Source organism: Micromesistius poutassou (genome assembly GCF_964030765.1).
Source record: "Micromesistius poutassou genome assembly, chromosome: 1".
NCBI lineage: Eukaryota > Metazoa > Chordata > Actinopteri > Gadiformes > Gadidae > Micromesistius > Micromesistius poutassou.
Genome location: NC_140271.1, coordinates 30,219,830 through 30,237,153, shown reverse-complemented (window position 1 = coordinate 30,237,153; position 17,324 = coordinate 30,219,830). Strand labels below are relative to the sequence as shown.

At 42.6% G+C, this 17,324-nt stretch overlaps 1 protein-coding gene, 1 long non-coding RNA gene and 1 pseudogene across 3 annotated transcripts; 2 read left to right on the top strand and 1 right to left on the bottom strand.

Annotated features, from left to right (window-relative positions):
- The first annotated feature begins 7,915 nt into the window (after positions 1–7,915).
- LOC311380294 lies at positions 7,916–8,939 on the top strand. The gene is made up of 4 exons (XR_014647315.1): positions 7,916–7,953; positions 8,371–8,473; positions 8,660–8,712; positions 8,806–8,939. It is a non-coding gene; the product is annotated as an uncharacterized lncRNA (long non-coding RNA).
- An 822-nt stretch (positions 8,940–9,761) lies between these two features.
- Positions 9,762–15,516, bottom strand: LOC311404851 (uncharacterized protein; the record flags this gene model as incomplete). The annotated part of the gene is given in 6 exon segments (XM_084488836.1): positions 9,762–10,358; positions 10,593–10,612; positions 10,723–10,921; positions 11,001–11,114; positions 11,116–11,412; positions 14,884–15,516. Coding segments are annotated over 6 exon segments (1,335 nt in total). The 5' UTR covers positions 14,992–15,516.
- A 119-nt stretch (positions 15,517–15,635) lies between these two features.
- Positions 15,636–17,127, top strand: LOC311380246 (annotated as a pseudogene). Its single transcript has 3 exons — positions 15,636–16,004; positions 16,448–16,546; positions 16,668–17,127. The product of its transcript is annotated as an uncharacterized misc_RNA (transcript).
- The last annotated feature ends 197 nt before the right edge of the window (positions 17,128–17,324 follow it).

The window sequence follows — 17,324 nt, the reverse complement described above, 5'->3', positions numbered from 1 at the left end:
TGGTTTTTGACATAAACAAAGATGGCGGAAAATCCATCATGGCACAAAACAACTACATAGGCTGCGTTGAACTCAGCTTGGCCCAAGGATTCCAATGATGCCTTGTTTGTGAATATTGGATGAATGGGTCAAAAGTTATAAACATGAATGCATGTCCAACTTTGACCTGTTGGTGGCGCTAGAGCTCATGGGCTAGCGACCTCAAAATTGCTGTGAGGGCTTATGAGACTGTCCGGAATCAGTGTGCCAAATTTCACAACTTTTTACCATGGGGTTCTATGGGCTGCCATAGACTCCCATGGCAGGATAATAATAATAGGAAAACATACGAAAACAATAGGTTGTCTCGCAGCTTTGCTGCTTGACCCCCAATAAACCTACTAACTAAACTATTAAATAAACCTACAAGCTACTCCATGGCAAGCTGTGTCACCATAAAGGAGACGGCAGGGGCAGTGGCTCCTTCCAGCTTGTAGATGGAGCTCTGGAGCAGCTCCCAAACATGGGAACACTCTTTGGGGTAATTAATATCTAAGACATAAAATGTTTTAAAACATATGTCCAGTGGCCCAAGGAGTGTGCGCTGCTCCAATGCCCTCCCCGCAAAAATGACAAATGCCTAGTGGCATGCTTCCCCCTCGCCGAGGACCAGAATATATGGATAGGGTCTCGCTGCCCCAGCCTCCTTGAGGTATTCCACCATGTTGATATCCATCTAAAGCAGGGGTTCCCAAACTTTTCAACCCGCGACCCCCAAAATAACGGTGCCAGAGACTGGCGACCCCCACTATCCCCGGATGTAACTGAAAAAATAAAATAAAATGTGCGCACAGGCCATACGCACTAGGCTTATCCAAACACCGGCTTAACGACAACACAAAAGAACAGAGCAGCCTGTTATGATTTTACATATAGAAATTTACTGTGTGATAAAAAGCAGAATACATCAGTCAAAATAATAAGTAACATGAGTGCACAGTATTGCTGTCATGTGCAAACTTAACTTAACTTAACTTTGAAACATTACTTTCATTTCCATTTGAACAGAAGAATATCTCAGTCAGGGTAATATCCATAAACTGTTGTAAACATATGTACATTGTTGCTGTTTCAGCGTTAATCTCATCTAATGAGATGGATGCGCGCTATGCGCGGAACACAGCAAGTCCATTCTCGGTTTAATTGTGGAGACGGCCACACGGAGATCATCCTCCACATTTAGACGTGATCTGTATTTATTTTTAATATATGTCAGTGCAGAGAAAGTTTTTTCGCACAGGTATGTGGAGCCAAACGGCGTCAGTACGTCCATCGCGGCCTTGGACAGCTGTGGATATTCCCTCTCGACTGAAATCCAGAACTCAGCAAGTGTCTTGGAATTAAAATCTGTCTTTAAAGTGCGGTCACATGACAGCTCAATCAGTGCGTCCTCCATGCCGGCTGACAGATGACTTGCGGTGGTTACAGTGAATGGTGATTTTATCCAGTCATATTGTTCCGGAGCCGTTTCCTCAGGGAAATACTTGTCAAAGTGTTCCAGGAGGGCTTGAAGGTGGGTAGTTATGGACGTCTTCACAATGTGAACACTCAGATCCTTTTCTTCCATGAATTCGTCCAGCTCATTAAACATGTCAAACCTGCCCATTTCAACTCGTGCAGTCCAGCGATCCACTTTTCTCTTGAATGCGCAGATTTTATCATTGACATGATGTTTGTGTTTTCACCTTGCAATGACAGGTTAAGTCATTGACATGATGTTTGTGTTTTCACCTTGCAATGACAGGTTAAGTCCATTCAGTCTGTCAAAAATGCAAGACAGATACGCTAGCCTTGTTAACCAGTCAGGGTCAGTCAGGTGGTCAGCGAGCTGGGACCCATGCTCCATCAGAAATAAGCGCACCTCGTCCCGCAGCTCAAACAGTCGGCTGAGAACTTTTCCCCGCAAAAGCCATCTGACTTCTGTTTGGAACAGCAGGCCCTCATGCTGCAATCCTAGTTCGTTGCAGAGAGTGCCAAACAGCCTGGTGTTGAGTGGACGCGATTTAATGTGGTTGACAATTTTTATTGCAGTCTCAAGAACACTTTTCAGCTCTGGGCCGAGCGCTTTACTCGCAAGAGCCTCTCTGTGGATAATACAGTGCGTGAATTTGAGGCGCCACTTGTAAGACTCTTGCTTTAAGTCCTTTCTTTTTCCCCAGCATTGCTGCAGCACCGTCTGTACACACACCGATGCATTCATCCCAAGACAGTCCCTCTTCTTTCAGTTTGTTGTCAAGTTTTGTGAAAATGTCCTCGCCTGTGCATGTTCCCTCCAGCGGGGTGCAAAATAGCAGGTCCTCGTTAAGTTTTCCATCAAAACTATATCTAACGAAAACAAGCAGCTGGGCACAGTTTGATACATCCGTGGATTCGTCTAACTGTAAAGCATATTTCCCTTTCTTCACTCTGTCAATCAGCTGACTCTTTATGTCCTGGGCCATATCGGTGATGCGCCGGGAAATGGTCCCGTCAGACAGCGGCACTGATTCCAGCTCACGGGCCAGTTTATGCCCATGCATTGCGCGACTCATAGCGATGGCAGCTGGTTTTATTAGTGTTTCCCCGATTGTGTGTGGCTTTTTTGCCTGTGCAATTAAATATGCCACCTCATATGAAGCCTTTTGAGCTTTGGTTGGGATTGTTGTTTGGTTAATTAGGATTTTCTTTTGGCCTTGCAACTCTTTCTCCTTTCTGCGGAAAAAATCTAGCGGTTTAGCGGCAAGAGAGGGGTGCTTAGTTTTCATGTGTCTGAGCATTTTTACGGGCTTTAGGCTCTCATGTGCAAGCACCTCTGTACACACTACACATTGGGGATGTTGTATTTCGTCGACAACGACGCATGTGAATCCATATTGTAAATATTCCTCTCGATATTTGCGACACTTGGAGGCCGACTGCTTATGGACCCCCTTATGGCAGAAACCTCTTCCCGCGCCAGAAGTCGATGGCCAAGGCGATTCTCCGCTCTCCTCTGCTGCCCTCTCCACTGGCCTCTCTGCCTCCTCCGCTGACCTCTCTGCCTCCACCGCTGGCCTCTCTGCCTCCTCCGCTGGCCTCTCTGTCTTTTCTTTGCTCGGTATTAACCAACGTTTCATTATGAAAAATCATCAATGAGCTAGTTCAGAGAAAATCTACTGGTCCGCTTTGTGATGTTTACAGTGTGTGGAGCAGTGGCGTAAATATCGACGGTGCAACCGGCCGTAAAGTGACCCGACACCTACAAATGATGCTATCGTTAATCTGTCGTAATCACCTCAGGAGGAAAATCTGTAGTTTTATTTGAATTTTAACTACCATGTTTCATAATTTTTACAACTATGGCTGAATTTTTCTGTAATTTTTTTTTATTTTTGGATTTATGGAAATCATTCCGCGACCCACCCCTCGCGGAATGACGAGGGGTGGGTCGCGGAATGACCCCCACTTTGGGAACCCTTGGTCTAGATGACCCAAATAACAACTTCTTATTCGATTTCATTTGGCATGGAACTCGATTTTGGTAAGTTTGCTGCTTGGTTTTTATAAATTTTTGTAAAACAATAGTTAATCATAATTTCACATTGAGAAGGTTTTATGCTGCTTTGTATTCTTGTATCCATATATAGTAGTTAACCAAGAGTTTTGTTTCCCCAAAAAACTGATCTGCACATTGTTTCACAATCAAGTGCCAAATTTATCCTGTATAATTTGAAGTTTATTCAGACAGACATGCAACTGTCTTTTGTTTTTTAAAATAAAATAGGAATATCTTAACTTACTTAGTCTACCATGTTAACATGTTTTCTAGTGTGTGTAGCTGTATGAAGTCAGTCATGTTTCTGTCATATCTTCAATTATTTAATGTTTAAGTTGTATCTGGACTGTTTGTCTTGCAGCATCGATGCTTCAAAAGAGGATGGAACACTTGGGCGACTCGCAAATGATAATCACAAAAGTCCAAACTGCAAAGTTAAAAAAGTTGTTGTTGAAGGAATACCACACTTGTGCCTATTCACTATAAAATAAATATTTCCAAATGAAGAGATAACATACAATTATGGGGATTCCACTTGGCCATGGCGTTCAATGGTGAGATTATTTTCTGTTGCACAAATGTCCAAGAACACACTTTGTAATGTATTGTTCTTTCACACACTGGCAAAGTGTTACTTGAGGACGACAGGGTGTAGTATGGGCCTGTTTTAGCTGGACTATTTTCTTAAGGAGGGTTTTACATTGCCTCCACGCTATGGGTCAAATAGAAGCTGGTGGAATGTTTTGGATTATTTGGAAAGATACACAGCCGTCTGGTTGCATTATGACTTGTAGGGACAATATTGTGCTTTGTAAAGACAGCCGGTAACATTACTAGCCTATCCCCTTCATCAAGCATGTTCGCACCTCCATAACTGCAAAAGGTTTTGTTCATGGTTTTGTTCATTTGTTCTTGGCACTGCAGGGTACACACTTGCGCGAGTTCATGAGTGAACACTGGCGTGTTTAGCTGCCGCTGCTCTCCGGCTCTTTCGTGATTTTAATTGTTTGTGATTTTAACTGTTATTTAGACTCTGCACCCCTTTTCGTCCTCATTGCAACGATCTGGCTGTTAATACCGTGTGTGTTTTTTTGGACGTTTTTACCTGACTGTGGTGCTCCCACTCCTCCTACTCCTGTCTCCCGGTGCCTTTCCCTCGCTCATCATGTGGATCTACCTGACTGTGAGGTTTGTGCTCCTCTGGGCTGTCTTGTCCATCATATTAAATCCATCGTCAGCCTTACTCCAATACACCGCTGCTGAGCTCCTCCAGCTTCGGTTCCATCCACCTGATCCTCCACCGATGCAGCGCTTCTGCCCGGACATCGCTCCCCCACCATATCGGAAATACACCCACCGTGGCTCCCGACGAAGCTTCCACATCGATGACTCCACTGCCATAAACTCCATCTGGTCCACGACCCGTCATCGACCGAGAAACTCCGGCCGCAAAGTGGACCGCAGTGTGTTAGCTCGCTTACCCAGAGCGGCGGCTAACGTTAGCTCTACCAACGAACGTAGCGACGTCAAAGTAGGATTACTTAACATCCGTTCCCTGACAAGCAAAGGACATCTGCTGCAGGACCTCCTCCACGACCGCAAGTATGACTTTTTAACTAACTTCTAACTGAGACGTGGCAACAACCTAATGACTTTTCCCAGCTCAATGAAGCTATACCACCTGGGTTTGTTTACAACTGTCATCCCCGTCTCACCGGAAGAGGTGGAGGTCTCGCGATAATCTATCGCGAGACCTGGAAGGTCTCGCCTGTCACTGTGACAGCATATTCATCTTTTGAATCCATGGCTCTTCAACTGAATGGTCCCACTCCAACTGTCTTAGTCACTGTCTATCGTCCACCGAAGCCAAATAAGGATTTCATTAATGACTTTTCTGCTTTCCTCACCCACCTCACCTCACTCTCCTCCAATATAATTCTGCTTGGTGATTTTAATATCCATATGGACAATTTCAATCAGGCCCTCTCCAAGGACTTTACATCCTGCCTGGATAGTTTTGATTTAAAACAGTATATTGATTTCCCTACTCACACTAAAGGCCATATTTTAGATCTTGTTTGCTGCTCTGGTATCACTCCTTCTAACTGTTCTGCTGATGACCTTCCCATCTCTGATCACATGTTAATAGCAGTCACGGCTCATTTCTTTTCGCAACATCAAAAATATTAACTCAGCAGCTCTCATCTCAGGCATTAACAGTCTCCCCAATTTCAGTTACTCATCCACTCCTGATGAATTGGTTACTCACTACAACGATGGCCTCCATTCCCTGCTGAATTCACTTGCTCCTGTTAAAACTCGGACTGTGTCATTCACCAACTCTGCTCCCTGGTTCACTCCCCATCTACGTCAACTCAAAGCCAAGGGACGTCAACTAGAGCGGCTCTTCAAAAAAACCGGACTTTCTGTTCACAAACAAATGTATCACACACACATCCTCCTTTACAAAGACACCCTCTCCTCAGCTAAATCCCAGTATTATGCAGGTCTAATCAGTGCTGGTGTTGGGAATACTCGAGCCCTGTTCTCAGTGCTCAACAACACATTACGCCCTCCGACCTCACTTCCTCCACATTTTTACTCCTCAGACCACTGCAATTCCCTAATGTCATTCTTCAACGAAAAAATACACAGGATTCACCAGCAACTGACCGCTCCAAACCCCTGCACTCCATCCCCTCCGGTCTTCCACGCCCCCTTCTCTCAAGTACTCTCCAGCTTCCAACTGCCCTCTGCTGCTGACATCTCGGACCTCATCCAGAAATCTAAAACATCTACCTGTCAACTTGACCCCCTGCCGACCTCCCTCGTCACTGCCTGTCTCCCCTCCTTGTTACCCCTGATAACTGCCATCATCCACTCCTCCCTCACCTCTGGTTCTGTACCATTCACTCTTAAATCTGCTGCCGTTACACCCATACTCAAGAAACCTGGTTCAGACCCGAGTGACTTCAATAACCTCCGGCCGATCTCTAATCTACCATTTCTCTCCAAGATTCTGGAAAAAGCAGTGGCTTCTCAGGTACACGCACATCTCCATAACAATAACCTCTACGAACAGTTCCAGTCTGGATTTCGCCCACGTCACAGCACAGAAACAGCCCTCCTCAAAATCACAAATGACCTCCTGATGGCAGCTGACTCCGGACTATTATCCATCCTCATCCTCCTCGATCTGAGTGCGGCCTTCGACACCATCTCCCACACAACTCTCCTTGACAGATTAGCATCTATTGGTATCTCCGACACACCCCTGGACTGGTTCAAATCGTATCTCTCTGGCCGCACACAGTTCATTCAGTTGAAAACCTTCACATCCCAACCATCACCCGACTCAACAGCGATAAAACAGAGGTTCTCCTCATTGGCTCTAAATCCACTCTTACTAACACTCCAAGTTTCACTGTCCCCATCGATAACTCCTCTGTCTGCCCCTCCCTCCAGGTTAAGAGTCTGGGTGTCGTCCTTGACAGTACTCTCTCATTCCAAACCCACATCAATAACATTACCCGGTCAGCCTATTTCCATCTACGCAACATCAACCGTCTCCGTCCATCCCTCACTCCCAACTCCACTGCCATCCTGGTCCACGCTTTGGTCACATCCCGCCTGGACTATTGTAACTCCCTTCTCTTTGGTCTCCCCCACAAGTTCACCCACAAACTCCAACTGGTTCAGAACTCTGCTGCCCGCATCATCACCAGGATCCCATCCATCAATCACATCACACCTGTTCTGCAACAGCTTCACTGGCTTCCGGTCCAATCCCGCATCAACTTCAAAATTCTGCTCCACACCTACAAGGCCATCCATAACCTCTCTCCCCCATACCTCTCTGACCTCCTCCACATCAACACCCCTTCCCGGACACTCAGATCTGCCTCATCCATCAGCCTCACTGTGCCTCCTGCCCGTCTCACCACCATGGGGGCCAGAGCCTTCAGCCGCTCTGCCCCCCGTCTCTGGAACCCCCTCCCCCCCAGCATCAGGAACATTGACTCATTCTCCACATTCAAATCCCACCTGAAAACCCACCTTTTTAAACAGGCCTACTCCCTCTAAACTCTCGTTGCCCCCCCCCCCCCCGCATCTTTCATTTTTGAAGATCGCAGAGTTTTTTTTTTTTTTTAGTGATTTAGTATTTACTTCTTGTTGTTATTGTTATTTTTCTCTGCTTTGTAAGGTGACCTTGAGTGCCCTGAAAGGCGCCCCCAAATAAAATGTATTATTATTATTATTATTATGGAAGTGTTCCTCAAACCTCTACTGACGTTATGACAACAATATACATTTCTTCTCTACAATTTCAGACAACTTGTGGAGAAGCATCAAACCCAGCGTCCAATAATGAAGCTCCAGCCTCGTCAACAACCAAGAAGGCAAGTTGAACTTTTATATAATGTCGGCCATTTGAGGTTTTTAGATGATGGTTCAGTGTCTTAAAGAGGGTGTTACATTACCTCCACGCTATGGGTCTAATAGAAACTGGTGGAATGTTTTTGATTATTTGGAAAGATACACAGCCGTCTGGTTGCATTATGACTTGTAGGGACAATAGGGTGATTTGTAAAGACAGCCGCTTACATCACTAACACATATAATGTTGATCATTTGATGTGTTTAGCTGTTAAAAATTTGGGGTCCAAGCCCACACACACAAACACACTATTATTTCTGTCATTGTTATTATTATTAGTATGCCCTAAAAGTATATCTGGACATTTCACTCTTAAAACTCACTTTACAGTCAATATATATTTATTTTCTTACTTTTATGTTACATTTTGGATCCTCAGTGCCACCATGAACTTACCAGTGCAGTTGTCTCCAGTTTGGATAACTGTCAAGACTGTAGAGGACCTGTCTCAAGCCTAAAATGGATTGGTCTGACATGTAAAAGTCAGTATCTGTTGTTGAAACTGCTTTTTTTTCTTTTATTTCAGACACTTCAGTTAAATCATCATAATTTCAAAAGCATACCTAGGATTTCACTTGAGTTACTTTCATGTTTGTTAGTTATTTGATGTTTAAAACTTTTCCTTAAAAAATATAACCAGCTAATTCTCCTTTGTAAATTTGTTTCAGTATGTTCAACATCATGGCACAAATCCTGCTTCACCAGGAATAATGAGTCACTGGTACGTTATCATGTAACTACGAATGAGAGATCTGTTTGGATAATGTAAAAAAATCTAAGTTGATAAAGATTTCTTCCTTCTTTTTATATGAAGGACCCTGAACTTTCCAGTGTTGATAGTTCCATCTCTGATCAAGACTATGTTCCTGAAACTGGAACAAGTAGTGATGGATGCAACTCTGATGAAGACTGGGATCATATCCCTGCCACCGACAATGAACCACGTTGTAACATCGTAAGTCCAACTGTCTCAGAGTCTTCTGAGGAGAGAGAAAAGACTCAGCGGCTCCCAAGTTTTAAGACAAAAAAGAAGATGGTTATTACAGAGTCTCGTTCTTCTGATAAGAGAGCAACAACGGACTCTTCATGCACCCTAAAAAATTATTGTTATGTTTGCAAGAAACCTCAATCAAAAATTTCCCGTCACTTTCAAAACTATGTAAAAGAAGAGCCTGATATTGCTGAAGCATTCTTGTTCCCTAAACGCTCTAACGAGAGAAAAGTTTTGCTTGAGAAGCTGCGGAACAAAGGTAATTACCTACATAATCAAGAGGCAATGCAGAATCAGAGTGGACCATTGAAATTAAAATGAAGACCAGGAAGATCGAACATCTCACTAAATGCCAAAATGTATGTGCACTGTGTATATTGTAAAGGGATGTTTGTTCGCAAAGAGCTTTGGCGCCATATGCGCAGATGTCCTTCAAAGGAAGTCTCAAACACAGAAGCAACTGGTAGGTCCAAAATGCGTTGAAGCTCCCCCATCACCTATGAAATATCCAATATACCAATACAGACATTTGAATGCATCACTTAGGAGGAAGAAATTGGTATATAAAACATTGTTCTGTGTGGTACCATGTTTTGATAATAATGACTTACATGTCCAATGTCCTTGAAACAAGGATATGCCTCTAGAATTTTCTTCTGTCTGTCCTCCTCGGGAACTGTATCGGAATCAATGAATGCTCTTCTGGCTGCAAATTCCAAATCCAGGAGTTGTGAGACAGATTTGTGTGTTTTTTTTTTTTTAACGAAGCCTGTAGGGTCCTATAGTGCTTGGCCATGGTTGCTGGACTGACGGTTGCTGGACTGTCGGTTGCTGGACTGACGGTTGCTGGACTGTCGGTTGCGGGACTGACGGTTGCTGGACTGTCGGTTGCTGGACTGACGGTTGCGGGACTGTCGGTTGCTGGACTGTCGGTTGCGGGACTGTCGGTTGCTGGACTGTCGGTTGCGGGACTGTCGGTTGCTGGACTGTCGGTTGCGGGACTGACGGTTGCGGGACTGACGGTTGCGGGACTGTCGGTTGCTGGACTGTCGGTTGCAGGACTGTCGGTTGCTGGACTGACGGTTGCGGGACTGACGGTTGCTGGACTGTCGGTTACGGGACTGTCGGTTGCTGGACTGTCGGTTGCGGGACTGTCGGTTGCTGGACTGACGGTTGCGGGACTGTCGGTTGCTGGACTGACGGTTGCGGGACTGTCGGTTGCTGGACTGACGGTTGCGGGACTGTCGGTTGCTGGACTGACGGTTGCTGGACTGACGGTTGCGGGACTGTCGGTTGCTGGACTGTCGGTTGCTGGACTGACGGTTGCGGGACTGACGGTTGCTGGACTGTCGGTTGCGGGACTGATGGTTGCTGGACTGTTAGCTGTAAGACACAAAAATACATAATTAAATACATTACATTTTTTGATAGGAATAAGTGGTTATAGGAAGTAGAAAAGGTTGCTGTACAGCAGAGTTTGAATGTTTTAGGTCTCTACTTTGACACGAGTCAAAACAGAATGCATTCACCATGCACATAATATGCCAATATAACATTGACACTTGGTTCATCTTATTTTATGAGTGCTAGGAAACGGAAATGTAAAAAACTGTTTTACTGAATTTCTTTTCTTATATTGTTGACCCAATAGTGTGGGTTTATTAGACTCAACATCACAAGTGTAACAGGAATATAAACACCACAGAAGGGTATATTTGTAAATGTAGAGTTGGAACTCACCTCTTTCATTGCTGCGTGAGTCTGGGGTGCTACTCCATGCTGAGATATCTAAAATGATTGTTGAGTCACTTGAATCATTTTCATCGGTGTCACTTGGCTGACCAAGACGGCGCCTCTTTGAATGTCTCCCATCTGGATTGGACTTTTGGGGTGTTGTCACGTTTTGCAAACGTTTGTAAAGCTGTGCATACACAGTGACCTGTGACAAGACAAATGTAAAGAAATCCTTTAATCTCTACTAAAAATGCCAAACATGAAACACTTTAGTCATCACTTACCCATGTATTCTTCAGGTGTCGGTCCTGCAGCATGGGGTAGTACAGTACTACTGTCTTTGCCATAGCTGTAATTTCTGTCTTTGACGGGTATCTGTCTGATTCTCCACCCCCCTGTTGCCCTCAGGATTGCGATCATACTGGTCATGGTGTTTCGGATGAGCCGGCATCTGAGGTCTTTTGACATTTGGTAGTTGCTCTCTTCACCTATCTTTTCCAACTCAAAGTAATGTTTTCGGACTTGCTCAAGTTCGGTGTCGGTGTGCAATACATATTCTGGGCAGGATAACTTCACAACCTTTTCAGGAGTTTTGTACTTAGCAGGACATCCTTTCACAGGAGTGGATGTCTGTGGCAGGGGTGTCTCATTAAAAGAAGTATAACTTCCGGCTTTTGAGTCATCTCGGCCAGATTCCTGTAAAATAAAGTAAATAACTGGTCAAAGCAACATTTCATAATTTTTTAACAAAAGAAAAAATGCAATGCAGCATTGACACTTATTTTCATTACTAATGTGTAATTGCTTTTTTTTTTTTTTTTTTTTTTACATACATATATATATATATTTTTTATATTCATATTTGTATGGAAAATTCATGTTTTCTTTCAATAACTTCAATGTAATGTGACTCATTTAATATAAAAATCTATCACTACACAGGACATTTTTTTTTTTTTTTTATTGGTTTATTTGGATGGGACAATGCACATTAATGGACATATAAAAACATGTAAATGTGCCGGATTGTAGCAGCTAATGCTAGTTTCCATCCGGAGTCCCAAAACATAAAAACAGTACACAGTGTCAGAATAGCAACAACAACATAGTATTATAAAAAAACGTAATGCAGACAACAACACACAACTTTAACGAAATAAAACATTGACATTTTGACAACACTTCCATTGACAGGGGGACCAAATGAGTTTCTGAGAGATAAAGTGCAAAAGTGCCAAGGTGACAAGTGCTAAAGTACAGGAGTGCATCATGGGTACCAAGTTGTATTGCACGGTGCCCTAAAGTGCACATCGGTTCAGAGTGCCAGATTGTATTGCACTATGCCCGTGACATATTTGACATGTCATATTTTCATGCTATCGCTTGTGCAGCAGAGGGTTCCAAAAACATGGAAACAGTCAATCGTAGTCCCTATTGCAAAAACAACTCATCCCAAGGCTCCAAATGACTACAGGCCAGTGGCTCTCACTTCCCTGGTCATGAGGTCATTCGAGAAACTGATTAAGCATGAGCTGTTGGTGAGAACTGAACATCTTCTTGACCCCCTTCAGTTTGCGTACAGAATGGGGCGGGGGGTCCAGGACGCAACCATCACACTCCTGGATCTCTTAACCAAACATCTGGAGGGCAACAAAGCTCATGCTAAGCTGTTGTTTGTGGACTTTGCATCTGCATTCAACACCATTCAGCCCCACCTGCTGGTGGATAGGCTCTGCAGCAACTTTGGTGTTGACTCTAATATGGCTGGCTGGATACTGGACTTTCTCTCTGGCAGATCTCAAAGGGTGAGGGTGAATGGGTGTGTGTCAGGGGTGTTGTCTTCATCCACTGGCTCACCTCAAGGGTGTGTCCTCTCCCCACTTCTTTATATTCTGTATACCGACGACTGTAGGAGTCAGTTCCCGAACAGATATATTTTGAAATTTGCAGATGACACAGTTATTGTTAGTCTTCTTCGTGATGCTGAATCAAGCCATGGCCCTGTGTTAGATTATTTTCTAAAGTGGTGCAAAAATTCCTTTTTAAGTTTAAATGTTACTAAAACGAAGGACATGTGCATTGATTTCAGACGCCATGTCCCTGCTACTGGCAGCACTGTCATTGATGGCCAAGAGGTGGAGTCTGTACTCAGGTACAAATACCTTGGTTCCATCATTGACAACAAGCTTGCATTTGGTGTAAACACTGACAAAAAGAGTCAGCAGCGACTTTTCTGCCTAAGAAAACTTGCAAAATTTGGTATTGACAAAACTCTGATGACCCTTTTTTACAAGTCCTATATTGAGTCAGTTTTGATATTTTCTTGTATATGTTGGTTTGGAGGTCTGAATGTCACCCACAAGAATGCCTTAAATAGAGTTGTGAACATAGGCAGCAAAATTATTGGTGCGCAGCAGAACAATCTCTCTGTCCTTTACAACAGGCAGGTGGTGAAGAAGGCAAATTCGATCTTGTCTGATCATTCTCACCCCCTTCATCAACACTTTCAGCTCCTCCCCTCTGGCACCCGCTTTAGTTTCCCCCTAGTCAGAACCAACAGATACAAATACTCATTCACCCCCACAGCTATCACCCTCCTAAATGCGGGGAAAATGAGGTAGTCACGCAGTCACTTTGTTTTGCACTTTTATTTATTTATTTATTATGGTTATGTCCATGTATTTTTAGACTTTGATCGATTGTTGTTTTATGTATTTCTTCTGGATTTTTATAGTGGCTTGTTGCTTTTTCACCTGCCATCATTGTTGTAGTGCTGTGTTCCTTGTCTCTTTGTCTTTCCATGTCCTTGTTGCCTGTCATGTATTTTAAATGTTGAAGCAGTTGCTGCAAAACACTTGCCCGTTTCGGGACAATAAAGGAATTTACTGTTACAAAAAAATCATGAATTTGACATTGATCACAAGGCATGTGAAGAAATCATGAACTTTCCATACAAATAAATATTCAATCAAATATATCCATTTTGAAATTACATTTCAGTCACATTAAATTGAAGCAAAAAATCTGACATTTTCTGTTTAAATATTAATGTGAAATAAACAAATTAAATTAGTAATGAAAGTATATTTGCTACATGAGACAGATTTTCCTTGAAGGTTTTTGAAAACCTTGAAAAAGAAAATTGTGGTTTTGGTCACAATTTGGTCCAAATACTCCATACTACTGCCTGACCTTATGGTATTATTTCTGTTTTGATTATGTTAAAAATAGCCGAGTTATAGCCGATTACAATTATGCAAATGAGCCACCATTATTCAACCAATACCAAATTAAAAGTAACCAACGGCTCTTTGCCAATGTATCTGTTCTTTCCCAAATAATTTAATCATTATCATTTACCCAACAACACTTGGGTAAATGCCACAAGCCTGGGATATGCTTTGATCGAGGTTATTTTTAAACATTAGGCCTATGTTAACGCATGGCACGACTCAAGCCCAGTGCACACCGGCCGCGCCGCGCAGCGCCCCCATTATTTCCGACGGACGAGCCCACACCTAGCCGTCACGCCACTGCTCTATTACCTCACGTGTGCTTGGCTTCAGGCCGCCAAAGGCAGCGCGCTTTGAGCGGCTCACTGTAATGAAGCATTATTGTTGTGATCATTATTATCACTGGTAATAGTTATGACATATACATTAATGACCTCATGTCGGAACGTTTGAAAAAAAGTACCGCCACTCCGACAATGGAAACAGAAATTGTCGGAGTGGAGGGACCTTTTCAATCAATGGAACTGCCGCCACTCCGACAATTAGACGTCAATGTCGAAATGGGGATATGTCGGAAAGGACGGCGGATACCAGGGAACTCGGCGTGCTCGCTCATTAGCCTCGCTAGCATGTCAGCATACTCGCAGAATATTGCGCACACGTCGTGTTGGCGCAACCACACGCATTTTCTTTAGAAAATGCACATGCGGCGACATGTCTAGTTGTAAATACACTTAGTCTCAGAGGGTTAGTTAATATCGAAGTGAGAAACCAACCACATTCAAAACGGAATAAACTTGCTAAATCGACAAAAACTGTAAATCAAACGTTACAATTGAACACACCTGTAGGCTACCATGGCTGTCCCCAAATCACTGTACTGCTAGCGCAATGTGCTGCTGCCTGTAGCTAATTAATGCCTTGAGAAACTGACCTCATCCGAAACTCCATGACAGATACGCCAGACCGCTTTTCTCCGTAAAAAGTGTTCTGGGCCTGGGAAAAGATCCCGCAAGTCTTCACGAGACAGCGTGCCCATCATTTCTTCTGTGATGTTTGCAGCTGTGAACAAATCGAATGACAGACGAATTAGTGCCCTAGCCTAGAACAGCCAACTGCATGAAACTGCATGAAAGTAGAAGTTGTTGCTTCATTCAAAATTGCTTGCTCGTGCTAACCAGTTAACTGGATTAACTTAAAAATTACATTTGCATACATTACCCCTAAAAACCAACCCGGCGACGTCGTCTAATTCGTTCATGCTGTTAACATTAGCTGACCTAGCTAGTTAGCTCAAACCAAACAAGTCCCGGTCAAGTAACTTTGGCTCTATTGCGCGCTAATATTGCGTGCATTCTTCGACTCACGTACCCTCCCCCACGTGACATAGGGGTATACCATTTCTAAAATGTGGGCCATGACATTAATTAATTCGTAAATCAATTAAAAACTAATTTTATTAATGTATTAGGGATTTATAATATATATTTATACAGCAATTGTACTTTGTTGACTACATTATTGTGCATTGCAGTTAAATTATTATGTAAATACAAGAGAACTAAAAGAGAACTTACACCACTTACCCCCACATTAAAAAGTTATGAACTCAGTTTCAGTAGCTTACCTGGGTGTAACTAGTTGATCACTGCTGTCTGTCGAGATCCCCATCCTTGCTCTTCCAAGATGATTTGGCGTTGTTTCATATGCTACATTTTTGTGGCATTGACTCTGAAAAAACTATTGAGTCACATAAACTCTTTGCACAGTCGCAGCCCTGACTTTCGTGTGGTGTGTGGCATTGATGGCTGTCCAAAAGAGTACAGGGTGTATAACTCATATTACTATCACATAAAGCGAACGCACGCGCATCATCTTCTCCAAGTCGAAAGGGCCGAGGAGGAAGGACCGACTCACCAGGGCTCACAAGGAACATGTGAAAGGACAGCCACAAACAACCAAACTAATGTGAATACCCCTGCAGATGAAATGGTCTGTGCAACGCAGGAACATTCTTCTGAGATTGAAGAGGGTTCAAGCATCGTCACTTGAACGGTAAGTCACTTTTTAAAAAATGTATTTATTTAATCGTTGATGTGATACGTCAACGTCGCCGCCATATATACAGTTAAGTTACTTGGAATCTGGATAGTTCTTCTCAAGAGAAGAGTTTGAACTGAATTAAAATAATTCCAGTATATACATATTAAGTCTATAAATGCAATAAGGTATAGTATGAGTATATTATAATATTATAGTAGTAATATAATAGTGAGTAGTGAATAGTATAATATAATTGTATATAAGTATTATAATAATATAGTAGTATAATATAATAAAATACAATAATATAATCATAGCATTACTTATATATATATATATATATATGTGTGTGTGTGTGTATGCATACATGTTTATTTATGTATGTGTATATATATATATATATATATATATATATATATATATATATATATATATATATATATAATATGTTTCAGAGTGGATTTCAAGAAGGTGGAGACGGTCGTGTGAACGACCTTTTCAAACATGCAACTGCATTTCTTCTTCAAGCCAGAGAAACCCATCGACTGACACAGGTAATTGTTTTCCAATGAATAGTATTTATTTTTTAGTAGCAAGCTTAAACTACTGCTTAAATGCTTAAATAAGGTTCATAATGTAGTATTTTGTTTTTTTTGTTGTTTTTTCGCTCCCCAGAGAGCTGTTAACCAGATGGTGAATGGAGTCCAGCAATATCAGGCGTCACTATTGGAGCACCTAAGACATCAAATGAGTAACATGATTGAGGGACATTCTGGGGACCTGGATCAACTGAAGAGTGATGCAATGGGGATATTTGACCATTTTGTTGACCCTTTCAGTCAAATTGCTACAACCCATTTGCAGGATAAAACAATTAAAGAACTGTTCCAACCAGATGAACCAGAGATTATTATCTCAAAACATGCGGTATGTTACGTGAAAAGGGGAGACTCGAGAGTCCTTACCATTAAGAACCATTGCTTTCATTATATACCATTGGTCAAAAGTTTGGAGCAGCTGCTATTACATCCAAGAGTTCTTGCAATGATTGAAGAGGGGCCACAGCGATGCAATGATGGATTTTTTCACGATTTAATTGATGGAGACATTTGTAAGTCGCACCCACTGTTTTTGAAGGTTCCCACAGCATTGCAGTTAATTTTATATACAGATGAAATTGAGTTATGCAATCCTCTTAGATCTCGGGCAACCAAAAACAAATTATTATTGATTTATTACACCTTAGGTAACATCAACCCTAAATACCGATCAAGACTTGCTGCCATTCGTCTGCTTGCCATGGTAAAATCAAAAGATCTTTCCAATTGTGGT